At 40.7% G+C, this 16,434-nt stretch overlaps 1 protein-coding gene across 1 annotated transcript; it reads left to right on the top strand.

Moving 5' to 3' along the window:
- The first annotated feature begins 1,575 nt into the window (after nucleotides 1-1,575).
- On the top strand, nucleotides 1,576-15,930 carry HS3ST5 (heparan sulfate-glucosamine 3-sulfotransferase 5). The gene is made up of 2 exons (XM_003404278.4): nucleotides 1,576-2,434; nucleotides 14,867-15,930. Exons 1-2 carry the CDS (start codon nucleotides 2,328-2,330, stop codon nucleotides 15,795-15,797), a joined length of 1,038 nt encoding a protein of 345 aa, XP_003404326.1. The 5' UTR covers nucleotides 1,576-2,327; the 3' UTR covers nucleotides 15,798-15,930.
- The last annotated feature ends 504 nt before the right edge of the window (nucleotides 15,931-16,434 follow it).

Genomic DNA, 16,434 nt, shown 5'->3' with positions numbered 1-16,434 from the left:
ATCTCTGTTGAATTTCTGGCAGTTCCCTATCAATGCACTGCTGCAACTACTTCTGAATGATTTTCAGCATAATTTTCCTTGAGTGTGATATGAATGATACTGTTTGACAATTTCCACATCCTCTTGGATCACTATTCTTTGGAATGGGCACAAGTATGGATCTCTTCCAGTGAGTTGGTCAAGCAGCTGTCCTCCAAATTTCTTGACATGGACGAATGAACACCTCTAGCGCTGCATCTGTTTGTTGAAACATCTCAATTGGTATTCCATCAATTCCTGGAGCCTTGTTTTTCACCAGTGCCTTCAGTGCAGCTTGGACTTGTTCCTTCAGTACCTTTGGTTCTTGATTATATGCTACCTCTGAAATGGTTGAACATCGACCTCTTTTTTTCTTTTTTTGGTACAGTGACTCCATGTATTCCTTCCATCTTCTTTTGATGCTTCCTGCTTTGTTCAATATTTTCCTTGCAGAAATTTTTCTTCAGTTCTTTCAGCTTGAGAGATGTTGATCATGCTCTCTTCTTTTGGTTTTCTAACTCTAGGTCTTTGCACATTTCATTATAACACTTTACTTTGTCTTCTCAAGCCAGTCTTTGAAATCTTCTGTTCAGGTCTTTTATGTCATCATTTCTTCCATTCACCTTAGGTACTCTACATTCAAGAGCAGGTTTCAGTCTCTTCGGACATCATTTTGGTCTTTGCCTTCTTTCCTATCCTTTTAATGACCTCTTGCTTTTTTCATGTATGATGTCATTCCACAACTCATCTGCTCTTCCTTCATTAGTGTTTAGTGCATCAAATCTATCCTGAGATGGTCTCTAAATTCAGGTGTTATATACTCAAGGCGATACTTTGGCTCCCATGGACTTGCTGTAATTTTCTCCAGCTTCAACTTGAACTTGCATAAGAGCAATTGATAGTCTGTTCCATAGTCAGCCCCTGGCCGTGTTCTGACTGATGATTTGGAGTGTCTCCATTGTCTCTTTCCACAGATGTGGTCGATTTCATTCCTGTGTATTCCATCTGGTGAGGTTCACATGTATAGTCACTATTTATGTTGTTGAAAAAAGTACTTGCAATGAAGAAGTCCTTGGTATAGCAAAATTCTGTCATGCGATCTCCAGCATTGTTTCTACCCCAAGGCTGTGTTTTTCAACTACTGATCCTTCTTTGTTTCCAAGTTTCACATTCCGATCACCAGTAATTATCAATGCATCTTGATTGCATGTTTGATCAATTTCAGATTACAGAAGTTGGTAAAAATCTTCAACTTCTTCATCTTTCGTCTTAGTGGTTGGTGCATAAATTTTAATAATAGTCGTATTAATTGGTCATCCTTGTAGGCATATGGATATTATCCTATCACTGTCAGTGTTGTACTTCAGGATAGATCTTGAAATGTTCTTTTTGATAATGAATATGACTCCATTCCTCTTCAAGTTGTCATTCCCACCATAGTGGACATGATTGTCTGATTGGAAATAGCCAATACCAGTCCATTTCGGCTCACTAATGCCTAGGATATCAATCTTTATTCACTCCGTTTCATTTCCAACAACTTCCTATTTTCCTAGATTCATACTTCATGCATTTCTCGTTTCAATTATTAATGGATGTTTGCAGCTATTTCTGTTCATTTTGAGTCATAAGGTCCCGAAAGTTTGACTCCATCCACATCATTAAGGTCGACTCTACTTTGAGGAGGCAGCTCTTCCCAGTAGTATTTTGAGTGCCTTCCAACCCGAGGGGTTCATCTTCTGGCACTACCTCAGACAATGTTCCTCTGCTATTCATAAGGTTTTCACTGTCTGTCTTGGTCTAGAAGCTCCACTGAAATCTGTCCACCAAGGATGACTGTGCTGGTATTTGAAATACTGGCGGCAAAGCTTCCAGTTTCACAGAAACACACAGGCCCCCACAACACAACAAATCGATAGATGTGTGTTTATATATATACATATATATATATATATATAAAACATATATTGTACATTACGTCCATTATAATATATATGCATTTTATTTACTTTTAAGATTGCACAATAGGTTATCTATTAGTAACTTCCCCTTAGATTTAGTATTTGATCTTATAATATGGACCAGGAAGAAGGAGGTAAGTTTTGCTAAGTAGCTGTTAGACCATGAAAATTGCATTAATGATTGATATGGGATATGTCTTTAGGGTGGTGCCACTTAATTTCCTGTATTCAACCTACAACTGGCTGGTTTTGTGAGAATCAACAAAGCCTGTAAGAGACAATTGCTGATCAGCTACCTTTTGTGTCTGTTTCTCAGGTTGCAGAAGTCCTGAAGGTTGATGGAGGGCCATGCTATTCAAACAGCAGGCGTGGCTGAGACAGAAGCTCCTTGTGCTGGGAAGCCTTGCTGTTGGGAGTCTCCTGTATCTAGTCGCCAGAGTTGGGAGCTTGGATAGGTAGGTGATTAAACATGCTTATGCCCACGTGACTTTATGTGTTGCGTGATTCAGACCTCCTTGGGATATAATTTTAGATTTATCCATTTGTTTTCCTCCCTCAAAAGTTCCAAGAAACATGCTTTTCTGCAGTATTGATTTTTATTTGTTGAACCTTTAAAAAGAAAGAGATCCACGTTGCTCAAACCAAGGCATTTGCCAAGATCCATTTGTATTCTCTGTGCACTGACACTTGTCTTCAGAAAAGGGATAAAGCTGTGTACAGTAAAAATGCCATTTACTAGACCTGAATGTGGTCTGCATGTGTCTGATGTTGACCTCTGCCATACCGAAACAGTAGCAAAGTATTTATGTGTCTTCATTTTGAAATTTATGAGTGGACGATTAATGTGCTAACAGGAGAGTTAAAATTATGCATGAGCCTGTAAAGGAGCTTATCAATTTTGACCTCATTGCCCTGGAAAGATGGCTGCAGGCTTGGGGAGTTTTAACTGTGTTAATTAGCTCCAGTTTTCAGGAGCTGAATGTACCAGACAAGGAGGCTGTTGGTCAGAGCAATTGCCCAGAAAGCAATGGAAAAATCCATGGAGAGGATATTACAGAACTAGGGTTTAGCTCTAAATAGGCAAACACGTGAGAGGTACTGGAGCTACAGAAGTCCAGCAATTATCAGCTGTCTTCACATTGAATGCCTTTCAGACAGCCCTGCACCCAGTGTGATTGGAAAGAACAGAGAAGTTAAATTCTGAAATGTGAAACTTCTTTCTTTGCCCTTTAAAATTAATTTCTTGCCCTGGGAAGACTGAAGTATGTTCTCCATGAATTTAGTTCTCATTGTCCCTGAAAATGTAGCCACACTTTAAAATGAAAATATCATCCTTCCAATTTTCCTTTTCTTTTCAAACCTTAGGCTAGTCTGTACATTTTATCACTTGGATGTCTAACAAAGAATACAGAAGAGGTCCTTGTTTTTCAGTTTTTAACTGGCAAAGTAGATCCCTTTGATACTTTTTAATTCAAAATTCCTGAGTGAAAATAGACAATAGATAAGTGGTAACTTTGGTGAAGGGTAAGACCGTACACAATACTAGGGAAGCCAGCACAAATTGTACAAATTAAGGTCATGAAAGCTCCCTAGACACATGTAAACTCCCTGAAGGGCCGAATTGCTGGAATGGAGGCTATAGGGACCATGGTTTGGGGGAGCATCTAGCTCAATTGGCATAACATAGTTTATAAAGAAAATGGTCTACATTCTACTTTGGTGAGTAGCATCTGGGGTCTTAAAAGCCTGTGGATGGCCATCTAAGATACTCCACTGGTCTCATCCCTTCAGGAGCAAGGGAGAATGAAGAAAACTAAAGACACAAGGGAAAGATTAGACCAAAGGACTAATGGACCACAACTACCATGCCCCCAACAGACTGAGTCCAGTACAACTAAATGGTGCCCGGCTACCACCACTGACTGCTCTGACAGGGATCGCAAAAGAAGGTCCTAGACAGAGCTGGAGAAAAATGTAGAACAAAATTCTAACCCACAAATAAAAGACCAGATTTACTGGCCTGACAGAGACTGAAGAAGCCCTGAGAGTATGGCTCCTAGACGCCCTTTTAGATCAGTAATGAAGTCACTCCTGAGGTTCACCCTTCAGCCAAAGATTAGACAGGCCATAAAACAAAACAAGACTGAAGTGGCACACAAGCCCAGGGGCAAGGAGGGAACAGGAGGCAGGAGGGAACAGGAAAGCTGGTAATAGGGAACCCAAGGTCAAGAAGGGAGAATGTTGACATGTCGTGGGGTTGTTAACCAATATCATAAAACAATATGTATACTGATTGTTTAATGAGAAGCTAGTTTGTTCTGTAAACCTTCATCTAAAGTACAATAAAAAATGAAAAGAAAGAAATATCATCCAGGAGTTTGAGAAGAAAAAAAAAAAATTCCTGAGTGAATTTACTTCTTCTTAGTTGTCACCATGGAAAATGTAAAATTCAGAGCCTATGACTGACCTAATACTTAGGTATTAGTGAGAAGCCTTGAGGCTGTACCACTTCTGTGTACATAATGGACCTTTTATATGAAGTTCTTCTTCCCACTATCTTTAATTATCATCTAATCACTTACTTTTTATTGAGTTATTGATCTAATGATCAGTAGTGCAGTAACTATTTAGTTGGTGATTCTTCTCATTTTTAACCTTGTCTCTAGGCTCTAATTTGAAGTTTTTGTAGAAATTGGATTGCCTAGTACTCAAAAAAAACTCATTGTCATTAGGTAGATCCTGACTGATAGTGGCCCTATAGACAGTAGAACTGCCCCATAGGGTTTCCAAGGCTGTAATCTTTATGGAAGCCGACTGCCACATCTTATTCCCACAGAGGGGCTGGTAGATTCGAATCTCAGACCTTCCAGTTAGCAGCCAAGAGCTTAACCACCATGCCACCAGGACTCTTTGGATTTCCTGGTAGCCTTTCTTAAAACCTCTCACTTGAGAGTTCAAGCAAATCATGTTCGAAATTGACACATGCTCACTTAGGCACATCCTTAAGTAACTGAAGAGACCCCACTGGCTCAGTTACTTCCAAGGCTATGTTGTTTTTCTGGCCTGTGCCCAGAATCCAGTAAGTGGGAAATAATGTGATATTTTCTCATAGCCTGAGTTAAGGAGCCTCAATTGCAATTATTCTACAGGGTATGAGCTCCCAGAGGAGAAGGTAGAAAGAGGAAGACAATTAAAGAAGGAAAATGACCCCTCCTAGAGATAGGGAAATTCCATTCCAGCTCGAACAGGGCAGCCTCTCTCAACCAGTGTTCTGCGAGAGAATTAAGTCATATAGGAAAGGATCTGAGTGACTCTGTCCTCAATTCTCCCAAGAATGGTACTGCTCCATAGGAGAGAAATCCATTCAATGAATGCCTGAGGAAACTAGGGCTTAACTCTCAACCAGAACCCCAGCAGAGTTGAAAGAAAAAAAATTTGATATCCCGAACAATGTCACAATTAAATATATCTTTGATTATGAATAAGTGTTGATAATAAGTGTTGATAATTTTTTATCCTCCATTTAAAGTTCTAACATATTAGTCCTATGAAATTTATAGAAAGAAAATTCACATTTCCCTGAAGTTCTAATTGTAGTAAACTCTGTTATTTAGTATAGTCTTTTACTTCACATTTTCCACAATGATTATGACTTCTTTTTAAAATTATAAAAAGCAAACACCACAAAAAAGGAAATACCTGTTTATATCTTACCTTAAGCATTATGATTAATGGCTTCTTAAAAAGAGCACAGTCCAAGCTCTTTCTCTTTAGTTCCACAAAATGGCCTTGGTGTGACCTTGAGGTTGTTTCATCTACCTTTAATCAAAAACATTACAGAAGACAAGAAAGGTACAAAAGGGTCTCTTGGGAAAATCAAGCAACAGCCTCATTACCACAAAGAGGGAAACAGACTTCAAATTATTAGGATGGGGGGCGGGGCCAAGATGGCGGACTAGGTGGACACTACCGCGGATCCCTCTTGCAACAAAGACTCGGAAAAACAAGGGAATCAATCACATACATAACAATCTACGAACTCTGGACAACAAGCACAGACTTAGAGATGGAAAACGAACAAATACGGGCAGACAGCAACCGTTTTCAGAACTAGGAGCCAGCATACCAAGCAGGTGACCTTCGGAGCCCGATCTGGGGCAGAGCCCGGGGGGCAGACGGCACAGAAGGGGGGCCCAGCCCTTCCCCCCCAAGCCCATCCCGGGAGGAAGTCTAGCTGGTTGGCACGGGCGGCGTAGCGGCGCAGCCGGAGGGAGAAGCACCCAGGAGGTAGTGACTGATCTGGCAGTGGGGAGAACAGCATCCCAGCCGGGGAGCCGTCCCGCCCGGAGTTTGGCGGGAAGCGGGCAGGGCGCGAGCAGGGGGGGCGGTCAGCTATATTTCCCTAAAGCGACCCCGGGGCGGGGCCCACACGTTCCTGTGGGGGGACGCACACCCAGTCCATGCGTGTGGCACGGCGCACCGGACGGAGAAATCCCCGGGAGGAAGTGGCTGGTCTCGGAGCGGGAAAAGCAGCGTCCCAACCAGGGTGCCGTCCCGCTGGGATTTGGGCGCGCGCACGGGCGGGGCGTGTGCGCAGGGTCCAATTTTATTACCCTGAATTGACCCAGGGGACGGGCCCACCTGGTCGTGCGGGTGACGCCCACCCAGTTCGCGCAAGAGGTGTGGCGCACCGGAAGGAGAAGTCCCCGGGAGGAAGTGACTGGTCTCGGAGCGCGGAAAGCAGCACCCCAGCCGGGGAGCCGTCCCACTGGGATTTGGGCGCGCGCGCGGACGGGGCGTGACCGTGGGGTCCAATTATATTCGCCTGAATAGACCCTGGGGGCGGGCCCACCCGTTCGTGCGGGAAACGCCCACCCAGTTCACGCGAGCAGTGCCGCGCACTGGAGGGAGAAGTCCCTGGGAGGAAGTGACTGGTCTCGCAGCGGGGAAAGCAGCGTCCCAGCCGGGGACCCGTCCCGCCGGAATTTTGGCGGACAGGAGCGGAGCGTGAACGCGGTGTTCAGCTCTATATTCTGTGGTGCTACACTCCTAGCTCTCTGATCCCTCCCCCACCCTCCCCAGGCGGCTCCATTAACATCTGAATACCCTGAGCCAGAGGGAGAATTCAGATAGGGATCTGACGGCATTTTTTTTAGCTGATTACCTGGAAAATCTAGTTTCCCAGTGATGGCTCGGAGACAGCAGTCCATATCAAACCACATAAAGAAACAGACCATGACAGCTTCTCCAACCCCCCAGACAAAAGAATCAAAATCTTTCCCAAATGAAGATACAATCCTGGAATTATCAGATACAGAATATAAAAAACTAATTTACAGAATGCTTAAAGATATATCACAAATGAAATTAGGATAAATGCAGAAAAAGCCAAGGAACACACTGATAAAACTGTTCGAGAACTCAAAAAGATTATTCAAGAACATAGTGGAAAAATTAATAAGTTGCAAGAATCCATAGAGAGACAGCATGTAGAAATCCAAAAGATTAACAATAAAATTACAGAATTTGACAACGCAATAGAAAGTCAGAGGAGCAGACTCGAACAATTAGAATGTAGACTGGGACTTCTGGAGGACCAGGGAAACAACACCAACATAGCTGAAAAAAAATCAGATAAAAGAATTAAAAAAAATGAAGAAACCCTAAGAATCATGTGGGACTCTATCAAGAAGGATAACTTGAGAGTGATTGGAGTCCCAGAACAGGGAGGAGGGACAGAAAACACAAAGAAAATAGTTGAAGAACTCCTGACAGAAAACTTCCCTGACATCATGAAAGACGAAAGGATATCTATCCAAGATGCTCATCGAACCCCATTTAAGATTGATCCAAAAAGAAAAACACCAAGATATATTATCATCAAACTTGCCAAAACCAAAGACAAACAGAAAATTTTAAAAGCAGCCAGGGAGAAAAGAAAGGTTTCCTTCAAGGGAGAATCAATAAGAATAAGTTCAGACTACTCAGCAGAAACTATGCAGGCAAGAAGAGAATGGGACGATGTATACAGAGCACTGAACGAGAAAAACTGCCAACCAAGGATCATATATCCAGCAAAACTCTCTCTGAAATATGCAGGCGAAATTAAGATATTTACAGATAAACACAAGTTTAGAGAATTTGCAAAAACTAAACCAAGACTGCAAGAAATGCTAAAGGAGATTGTTTGGCCTGATGACCAATAATATCAGGTACCAGCACAATACAAGGTCACAAAACAGAACGTCCTGATATCAACGCAACTCAAATAGGGAAAGCACAAAAACAAACAAATTAAGACTAATTCTAAAAAATAAATAAGTAAACAAAATAATACACATAACAGGAAATCATGGAAATCAATAGATAAACGATCACAATAATCAAAAAGAGGGACTAAATATAGGAGGCATTGAACTGCCAGATGGAGAGTGATACAAGGCGATATAGAAGGATACAAGTTAGGTTTTTACTTAGAAAAATAGGGGTAAAAAATCAGGTAACCACAAAAAAGGAATATCAATTCCATAACTCAAGAAAAAAGCCAAGAAAAACATGACGACTCAACAAACACAAAGTTAAACATTATGAAAATGAGGATCTCACAATCTACTAAGAAAAACATCTCAGCACAAAAAAGCATGTGGAAAAATGAAATGGCCAACAACACACATGAAAAGGCATCAAAATGACAGCACTAAAAACTTATTTATCTATAATTACACTGAACGTAAATGGACTAAATGCACCAATAAAGAGACAGACAGTCACGGACTGGATAAAGAAACACGATCCATCTATATGCTGCCTGCAAGAGACACACCTTAGACTTAGAGACACAAACAAACTAAAACTCAAAGGATGGAAAAAATATATATCAAGCAAACAATAAGAAAAAAGAAGAGGAGTAGCAATATCAATTTCTGACAAAATAGACTTTAGACTTAAATCCGCCACAAAGGATAAAGAAGGACACTATATAATGATAAAAGGGACAATTGATCAGGAAGACATAACCATAGTAAATATTTACGCACCTAATGACAGGGCTGCAAGATACATAAATCAAATTTTAACAGAATTGAAAAGTGAGATAGACACCTCCACATTTATAGTAGGAGACTTCAACACACCACTTTCGGAGAAGGACAGGACATCCAGTAAGAAATTCAATAGAAACACGGAAGACCTACTTACAACAATCAACCAACTTGACCTCATTGACTGATACAGAACTCTCCACCCAACTGCTGCAAAATATACTTTTTTTTCTAGTGCACATGGAACATTCTCTAGAATAGACCACATATTAGGTCATAAAACAAATCTTTGCAGAATCCAAAACATCAAAATATTACAAAGCATCTTCTCAGACCACAAGGCAATGAAACTAGAAATCAATAACAGAAAAACTAGGGAAAAGAAATCAAATGCTTGGAAAATGAACAATACCCTCCTGAAAAAAGACTGGGTTATAGAAGACATCAAGGAGGGAATAAGGAAATTCTTAGAAAGCAACGAGAATGAAAATACTTCCTATCAAAACCTCTGGGACACAGCAAAAGCAGTGCTCAGAGGCCAATTTATATCGATAAATGCACACTTACAAAAAGAAGAAAGAGCCAAAAGCAGAGAACTGTCCCGACAACTTGAACAAATAGAAAGTGAGCAACAAAAGAACCCATCAGGCACCAGAAGAAAACAAATAATAAAAATTAGAGCTGAACTAAATGAATTAGAGAACAGAAAAACAATTGAAAGAATTAACAAAGCCAAAAACTGGTTCTTTGAAAAAATTAACAAAATTGATAAACCATTGGCTAGACTGACTAAAGAAAAACAGGAAAGGAAACAAATAACCCCAATAAGAAACGAGAAGGACCACATCACAACAGAACCAAATGAAATTAAAAGAATCATTTCAGATTACTACGTAAAATTGTACTCTAACAAATTTGAAAACCTAGAAGAAATGGATAAATTCTTGGAACAATACTACCTACCTAAACTAACACATTCAGAAGTAGAACAACTAAATAGACCCATAACAAAAAAAGAGATTGAAACGGTAATCAAAAAACTTCCAACAAAAAAAAGTCCTGGCCCAGATGGCTTCACTGCAGAGTTCTACCAAACCTTCGGAGAAGACTTAACACCATTACTATTGAAGGTATTTCAAAGCATAGAAAAAGACGGAATACTACCCAACTCATTCTATGAAGCTACCATCTCCCTGATACCAAAACCAGGTAAAGACATTACAAAAAAAGAAAATTTTAGACCTATATCCCTCATGAACATTGATGCAAAAATCCTCAACAAAATTCTAGCCAATAGAATCCAACAACACATCAAAAAAATAATTCACCCTGATCAAGTGGGATTTATACCAGGTATGCAAGGCTGGTTTAATATCAGAAAAACCATTAATGTAATCCATCACATAAATAAAACAAAAGATAAAAACCACATGATCTTATCAATAGATGCAGAAAAGGCATTTGACAAAGTCCAACACCCATTTATGATAAAAACTCTTACCAAAATAGGAATTGAAGGAAAATTCCTCAACATAATAAAGGGCATCTATGCAAAGCCAACAGCCAATATCACTCTAAATGGAGAGAACCTGAAAGCATTTCCCTTGAGAACGGAAACCAGACAAGGATGCCCTTTATCACCGCTCTTATTCAACATCGTACTTGAAGTCCTAGCCAGGGCAATTAGGCTAGACAAAGAAATAAAGGGCATCCAGATTGGTAAGGAGGAAGTAAAGCTATCACTGTTTGCAGATGACATGATCATATACATGGAAAACCCTAAGGAATCCTCCAGAAAACTACTGAAACTAATAGAAGAGTTTGGCAGAGTCTCAGGTTATAAAATAAACATACAAAAATCACTTGGATTCCTCTACATCAACAAAAAGAACATCGAAGAGGAAATAACCAAATCAATACCATTCACAGTAGCCCCCAAGAAGATAAAATACTTAGGAATAAATCTTACCAAGGATGTAAAAGACCTATACAAAGAAAACTATAAAACTCTGCTACAAGAAATTCAAAAGGACATACTTAAGTGGAAAAACATACCCTGCTCATGGGTAGGAAGACTTAACATAGTAAAAATGTCTATTCTACCAAAAGCCATTTATACATATAACGCACTTCCAATGCAAATACCAATGTCATACTTTAAGGGGATAGAGAAACAAATTACTAATTTCATATGGAAGGGAAAGAACCCCCGGATAAGCAAAACATTACTGAAAAAGAAGAAGAAAGTGGGAGGCCTCACCCTACCTGATTTCAGAACCTATTATATAGCTACAGTAGTCAAAACAGCCTGGTACTGGTACAACAACAGGCACATAGACCAATGGAACAGAATTGAGAACCCAGATATAAATCCATCCACGTATGAGCAGCTGATATTTGACAAAGGACCAGTGTCAGTCAATTGGGGAAATAATAGTCTTTTTAACAAATGGTGCTGGCATACCTGGATATCCATTTGCAAAAGAATAAAACAGGACCCATACCTCACACCATGCACAAAAACTAACTCCAAGTGGATCAAAGACCTAAACATAAAGACTAAAACGATAAAGATCATGGAAGAAAAAATAGGATCAACCCTAGGAGCCCTAATACAGGGCATAAACAGAATACAAAACATTACCAAAAATGACAAAGAGAAACCAGATAACTGGGAGCTCCTAAAAATCAAACACCTATGCTCATCTAAAGACTTCACCGAAAGAGTAAAAAGACCACCTACAGACTGGGAACGAATATTCAGCTATGACATCTCAAAGCAGCGCCTGATCTCTAAAATCTACATGATTCTGTCAAAACTCAACCACAAAAAGACAAACAACCCAATCAAGAAGTGGGCAAAGGATATGAACACACATTTCACTAAAGAAGATATTCACATGAGAAAATGCTCCCGATCATTAGCCATTAGAGAAATGCAAATTAAATCACGATGAGATTCCATCTCACACCAACTAGACTGGCATTAATCCAAAAAACACAAAATAATAAATGTTGGAGAGGCTGCGGAGAGATTGGAACTCTCATACACTGCTGGTGGGATTGTAAAATGGTACAACCACTTTGGAAATCCATCTGGCGTTATCTTAAACAGTTAGAAATAGAACTACCATACAATCCAGAAATCCCACTCCTCGGAATATACCCTAGAGATACATGAGCCTTCACACAAACAGATATATGCACACCCATGTTTATTGCAGCTCTGTTTACAATAGCAAAAAGCTGGAAGCAACCAAGGTGTCCGTCAACGGATGAATGGGTAAATAAATTGTGGTATATTCACACAATGGAATACTACGCATCGATAAAGAACAGTGACGAATCTCTGAAACATTTCATAACATGGAGGAATCTGGAAGGCATTATGCTGAGCGAAATGAGTCAGTTGCAAAAGGACAAATATTGTATACAACCACTATTATAAGATCTTGAAAAATGGAAAAAATGGAGAAGAACACATACTTATGTGGTTACAAAGGGGGGAGGGAGGGAGGGAGGGAGAGGGCTTTTTATTGATCAATCTGTAGATAAGAACTGCTTTGGGTGAAGGGAAAGACAACACTCAATACAAGGAAGGTCAGCCTAATTGGACTGGATTAAAAGCAAAGAGGTTTCCGGGATAAAATGAAAGCTTCAAAGGTCAGCGGAGCAGGGGCTGGGGTCTGGGGAACTTGGTTTGAGGGGACTTCTAAGTCAATGGGCAAAATAATTCTATTATGAAAACACTCTCCATCCCACTTTGAATTGTGGCGCCTGGGGTCCTAAATGCCAACAAGCGGCCATCTAAGATACATCAATTGGTCTCAACCCACCTGGAGCAAAGGCAAAGGAAGAACACCAAGGTCACACGACAACTAAGAACCCAAGAGACAGAAAGGGCCACATGAACCAGAGACCTACATTATCCTGAGACCAGAAGAACTAGTTGGTGCCCGGCCACAATCGATGTCTGCCCTGTCAGGGAGCACAACAGACAACTCCTGAGGGAGCAGGAGACCAATGGGATACAGACCCCAAATTCTCATGAAAAGACCATACCTAATGGTATGATTGCGACTAGAGGAATCCCAGAGACAATGCTCCCCAGAACTGCTGATGGCACAGGACAGGAACCATCCCCAAAGACAAATCATCAGGCATGAAAAGGACTGGTCAGTGGGGGGGAGAGAGATGCTGATGAAGAGTGAGCTAATTAAATCAGGTGGACACTGGAGAGTGTGTTGGCAACTCTTGACTGGAGGGGGGATGGGAAGATAGAGAGAGAGGGAAGATGGCAAAATTGGCACGAAACGAGAGACTGTAAGGGCTGACTCAATAGGGGGAGAGCTAGTGGGAGAAGGGAGTAAGATGTATGTAAGCCTACATGTGACAGACTGATTGGAATGGTAAATGTTCACTTGAAGCTTAATAAAAATTAAAAAAAAAAAAAAAAATTATTAGGATAATTGGAACCTGCAGTTGGAGGAATTGGTTTAACGGCCACTTTTCGCTGATGTTGTCCCTTTACCAAGTAGGCTAAAATGCCTTCCAAGATCAACTTAAGGAGATTATAATGAATCTCGGTTCAGTTTTAGGCCATACCTAAAAGGGAACTCAGTTTTCTAACCATATTGAATGACCATGCCAGATGACACATTCACTTCAATCTAATATCACTTTGACCGTTATCACATCAGAGTGCCTGGCTGGTACAGACAATTAATACACTTGGCTGCTATCTGAAAGGTTGAAGGTTCGAGTCTACCCAGAGATGCCTCGGAAAAAAGACCTGGCAGTCTACTTCTGAAAAATCAGCCATCGAAAACCTGTAAGGGGCAATTCTACCCTGGCACATACAGGGTTTGCCATGAATTGGAATCAATGCAAAAGCAACTGGTTTGGTTCATTTTCTCTGTCTCTCTTAGAGAAAAGCAGAGGTGGTTATTCATTATCTAGTGTAGTGTTGAAGTGAAAATCCTCCTTTCTGGCTCCATTCATTGGATTCCTTCCTTCCTGCGTGAGCTCAAGTCCCTGATTTAAATAGGCTTGACAGCATGGATCTTAGGTTTTTGGCTCCCCATTAAGTTCTTGTTGATTTCTGGTCTCAGGTGTGGTAGGTGATGCACAGGTGATGTCAACTGGGTTTGTTCCTACATTCAGCAAAGTGAAAACATAATCCTGACCTCTTGAGGTAGAAAGAGGAAGTGAGTCTGAGGAAACATCCTTCTGAGTCTCTCTAAGGCCAAAGACTAGTAATTCTCATAGAATGAAAAGCTCTGCAAATGCCAAAATCGGAACATTGTAGGTTGATGGTGCAAATAGCTAAGGGCAGAGACTGAGGCCTCTATTCAGATTATATCTCAAAGATTTTTAAGAGCCATATGAATGCTGCTGAACTGGAAGAAAATAATAGCACACGAAACCCAAAAGACATGGCTCCCTAGCTGCCCTTCAGTCTCCCAGCTGAAGATTATAATCTTCAGCTTTTCATGTTTTCTAAACGATGTTAACTGTTGAGCTGTTAAAAAGCTATTAGTATGGCCGGTGTCACTTGTCTATCCTGCACTGTGAACGTAAGTACACACTGTAGTCAGTTAAGTGCTTGGTGAGTAAAAAATTTAAGGGGCAGTAATAAAAAAAATCCCATCAATTATGTGTGCTCCATTTAATACAGGGTTGCTTAAAATGAAATCTCCCAAACATATGTTCATTATGGATTGTACCAGGCTGGGAATCACTGGTTTTATTTATGCATTGGAAGCCTTACTCAGGCTGACTGGGGAACCAGAAAAATGAGAAGTCAGTTGCAATGAGCTTCTTCAAGTGTCTTTCTGTTGCTTGCAGGCTACAGCCCATTTGCCCCATCGAGGGTCGATTTGGAGCCCGCAATCAGGCTGATTTCCCGCTGCGTGCCCTGCAGTTCAAGCGTGGCCTGCTGCACGAGTTCCGGAAAGGCAACGCTTCCAAAGAGCAGATTCGCCTTCATGACCTGGTCCAGCAGCTCCCCAAGGCCATTATCATTGGGGTCAGGAAAGGAGGCACAAGGGCCCTGCTTGAGATGCTGAACCTCCACCCAGCAGTGGTCAAAGCCTCCCAAGAAATCCACTTTTTTGACAATGATGAGAATTATGCCAAGGGCATTGAGTGGTATAGGAAAAAGATGCCTTTTTCCTACCCGCAGCAAATCACCATTGAAAAGAGCCCAGCATATTTTATCACAGAGGAGGTTCCTGAAAGGATTTACAAAATGAACTCATCCATCAAGTTGTTGATCATTGTCAGGGAGCCAACCACAAGAGCTATTTCTGATTATACTCAGGTGCTAGAGGGGAAGGAGAGGAAGAACAAAACTTATTACAAGTTTGAGAAGCTGGCAATAGACCCCAATACCTGTGAAGTGAACACAAAGTATAAGGCCGTAAGAACCAGCATCTATACCAAACATCTGGAAAGGTGGTTGAAGTATTTTCCAATTGAGCAATTTCACATTGTCGATGGAGATCGCCTCATCACAGAACCTTTGCCAGAACTTCAGCTCGTGGAGAAGTTCTTAAATCTTCCTCCAAGGATAAGTCAATACAACTTGTATTTCAATGCTACCAGAGGATTTTACTGCTTGCGATTTAACATTATCTTTAATAAGTGCCTGGCGGGCAGCAAGGGGCGCATTCATCCAGAGGTGGACCCCTCTGTCATTACCAAATTGCGTAAATTCTTTCACCCTTTTAATCAAAAATTTTACCAGATCACTGGGAGAACATTGAACTGGCCCTGAAATAATAATGCCATACAACACCATGTGTTGTGCCTGGAGACACACAATGTCTTCTCTAGTTTAAAATATGCACTTTTCTTAGACACAGCTATCCAAGTCATTTTTCCATGTATACTTGTACATACACAGTGTGTGCCCAAATATAAGATCAGTTCTTTTTCTATTGAAAATTTACAAAACGAAATTGCTCTGTGTATAGTTGCATCTTTTTAAGCTATTTACAAAAAGAAGAGGTGGTGGTACTGGGGAAAAGTGACTTCAGCTGTTCTCAATGAGTTAGTCTTCCTTTAACTCAGAAGTTGTCGCTTGCCATTCTCACAGATTTAAGCCAAAAGATTGATGTGTGAAAATGCACCAATGGCTGTGACGCTGCGGGAAGTAGAGAATTCAGTTATTCATTTTTTCTAAGGGAAAGCTGGCTTTTCAATTCAAATGCTGAATTGGTACCATGAAAACAGAAAATACTATTTTCTTATTATTTAAAGAATGTCTTATCTTATAAAATTGACATTGTTCCAAAGTTCCTGTGATAATTTTGCACTATTGTTTTCTTGTATGGACCATGGTGTCGCTTGTAGCATGTCAGTCACACATTGGAAAGTCAAGTCCTTTTACTTCCATGTTGTATGTCAATGAA

The sequence above is a fragment of the Loxodonta africana genome, chromosome 1 (assembly GCF_030014295.1).
Source record: "Loxodonta africana isolate mLoxAfr1 chromosome 1, mLoxAfr1.hap2, whole genome shotgun sequence".
NCBI classification, from domain to species: Eukaryota; Metazoa; Chordata; class Mammalia; order Proboscidea; family Elephantidae; genus Loxodonta; species Loxodonta africana.
The sequence above is the reverse complement of the archived record's forward strand: the minus strand, read 5'-3'. Positions and strand labels throughout refer to the sequence as shown.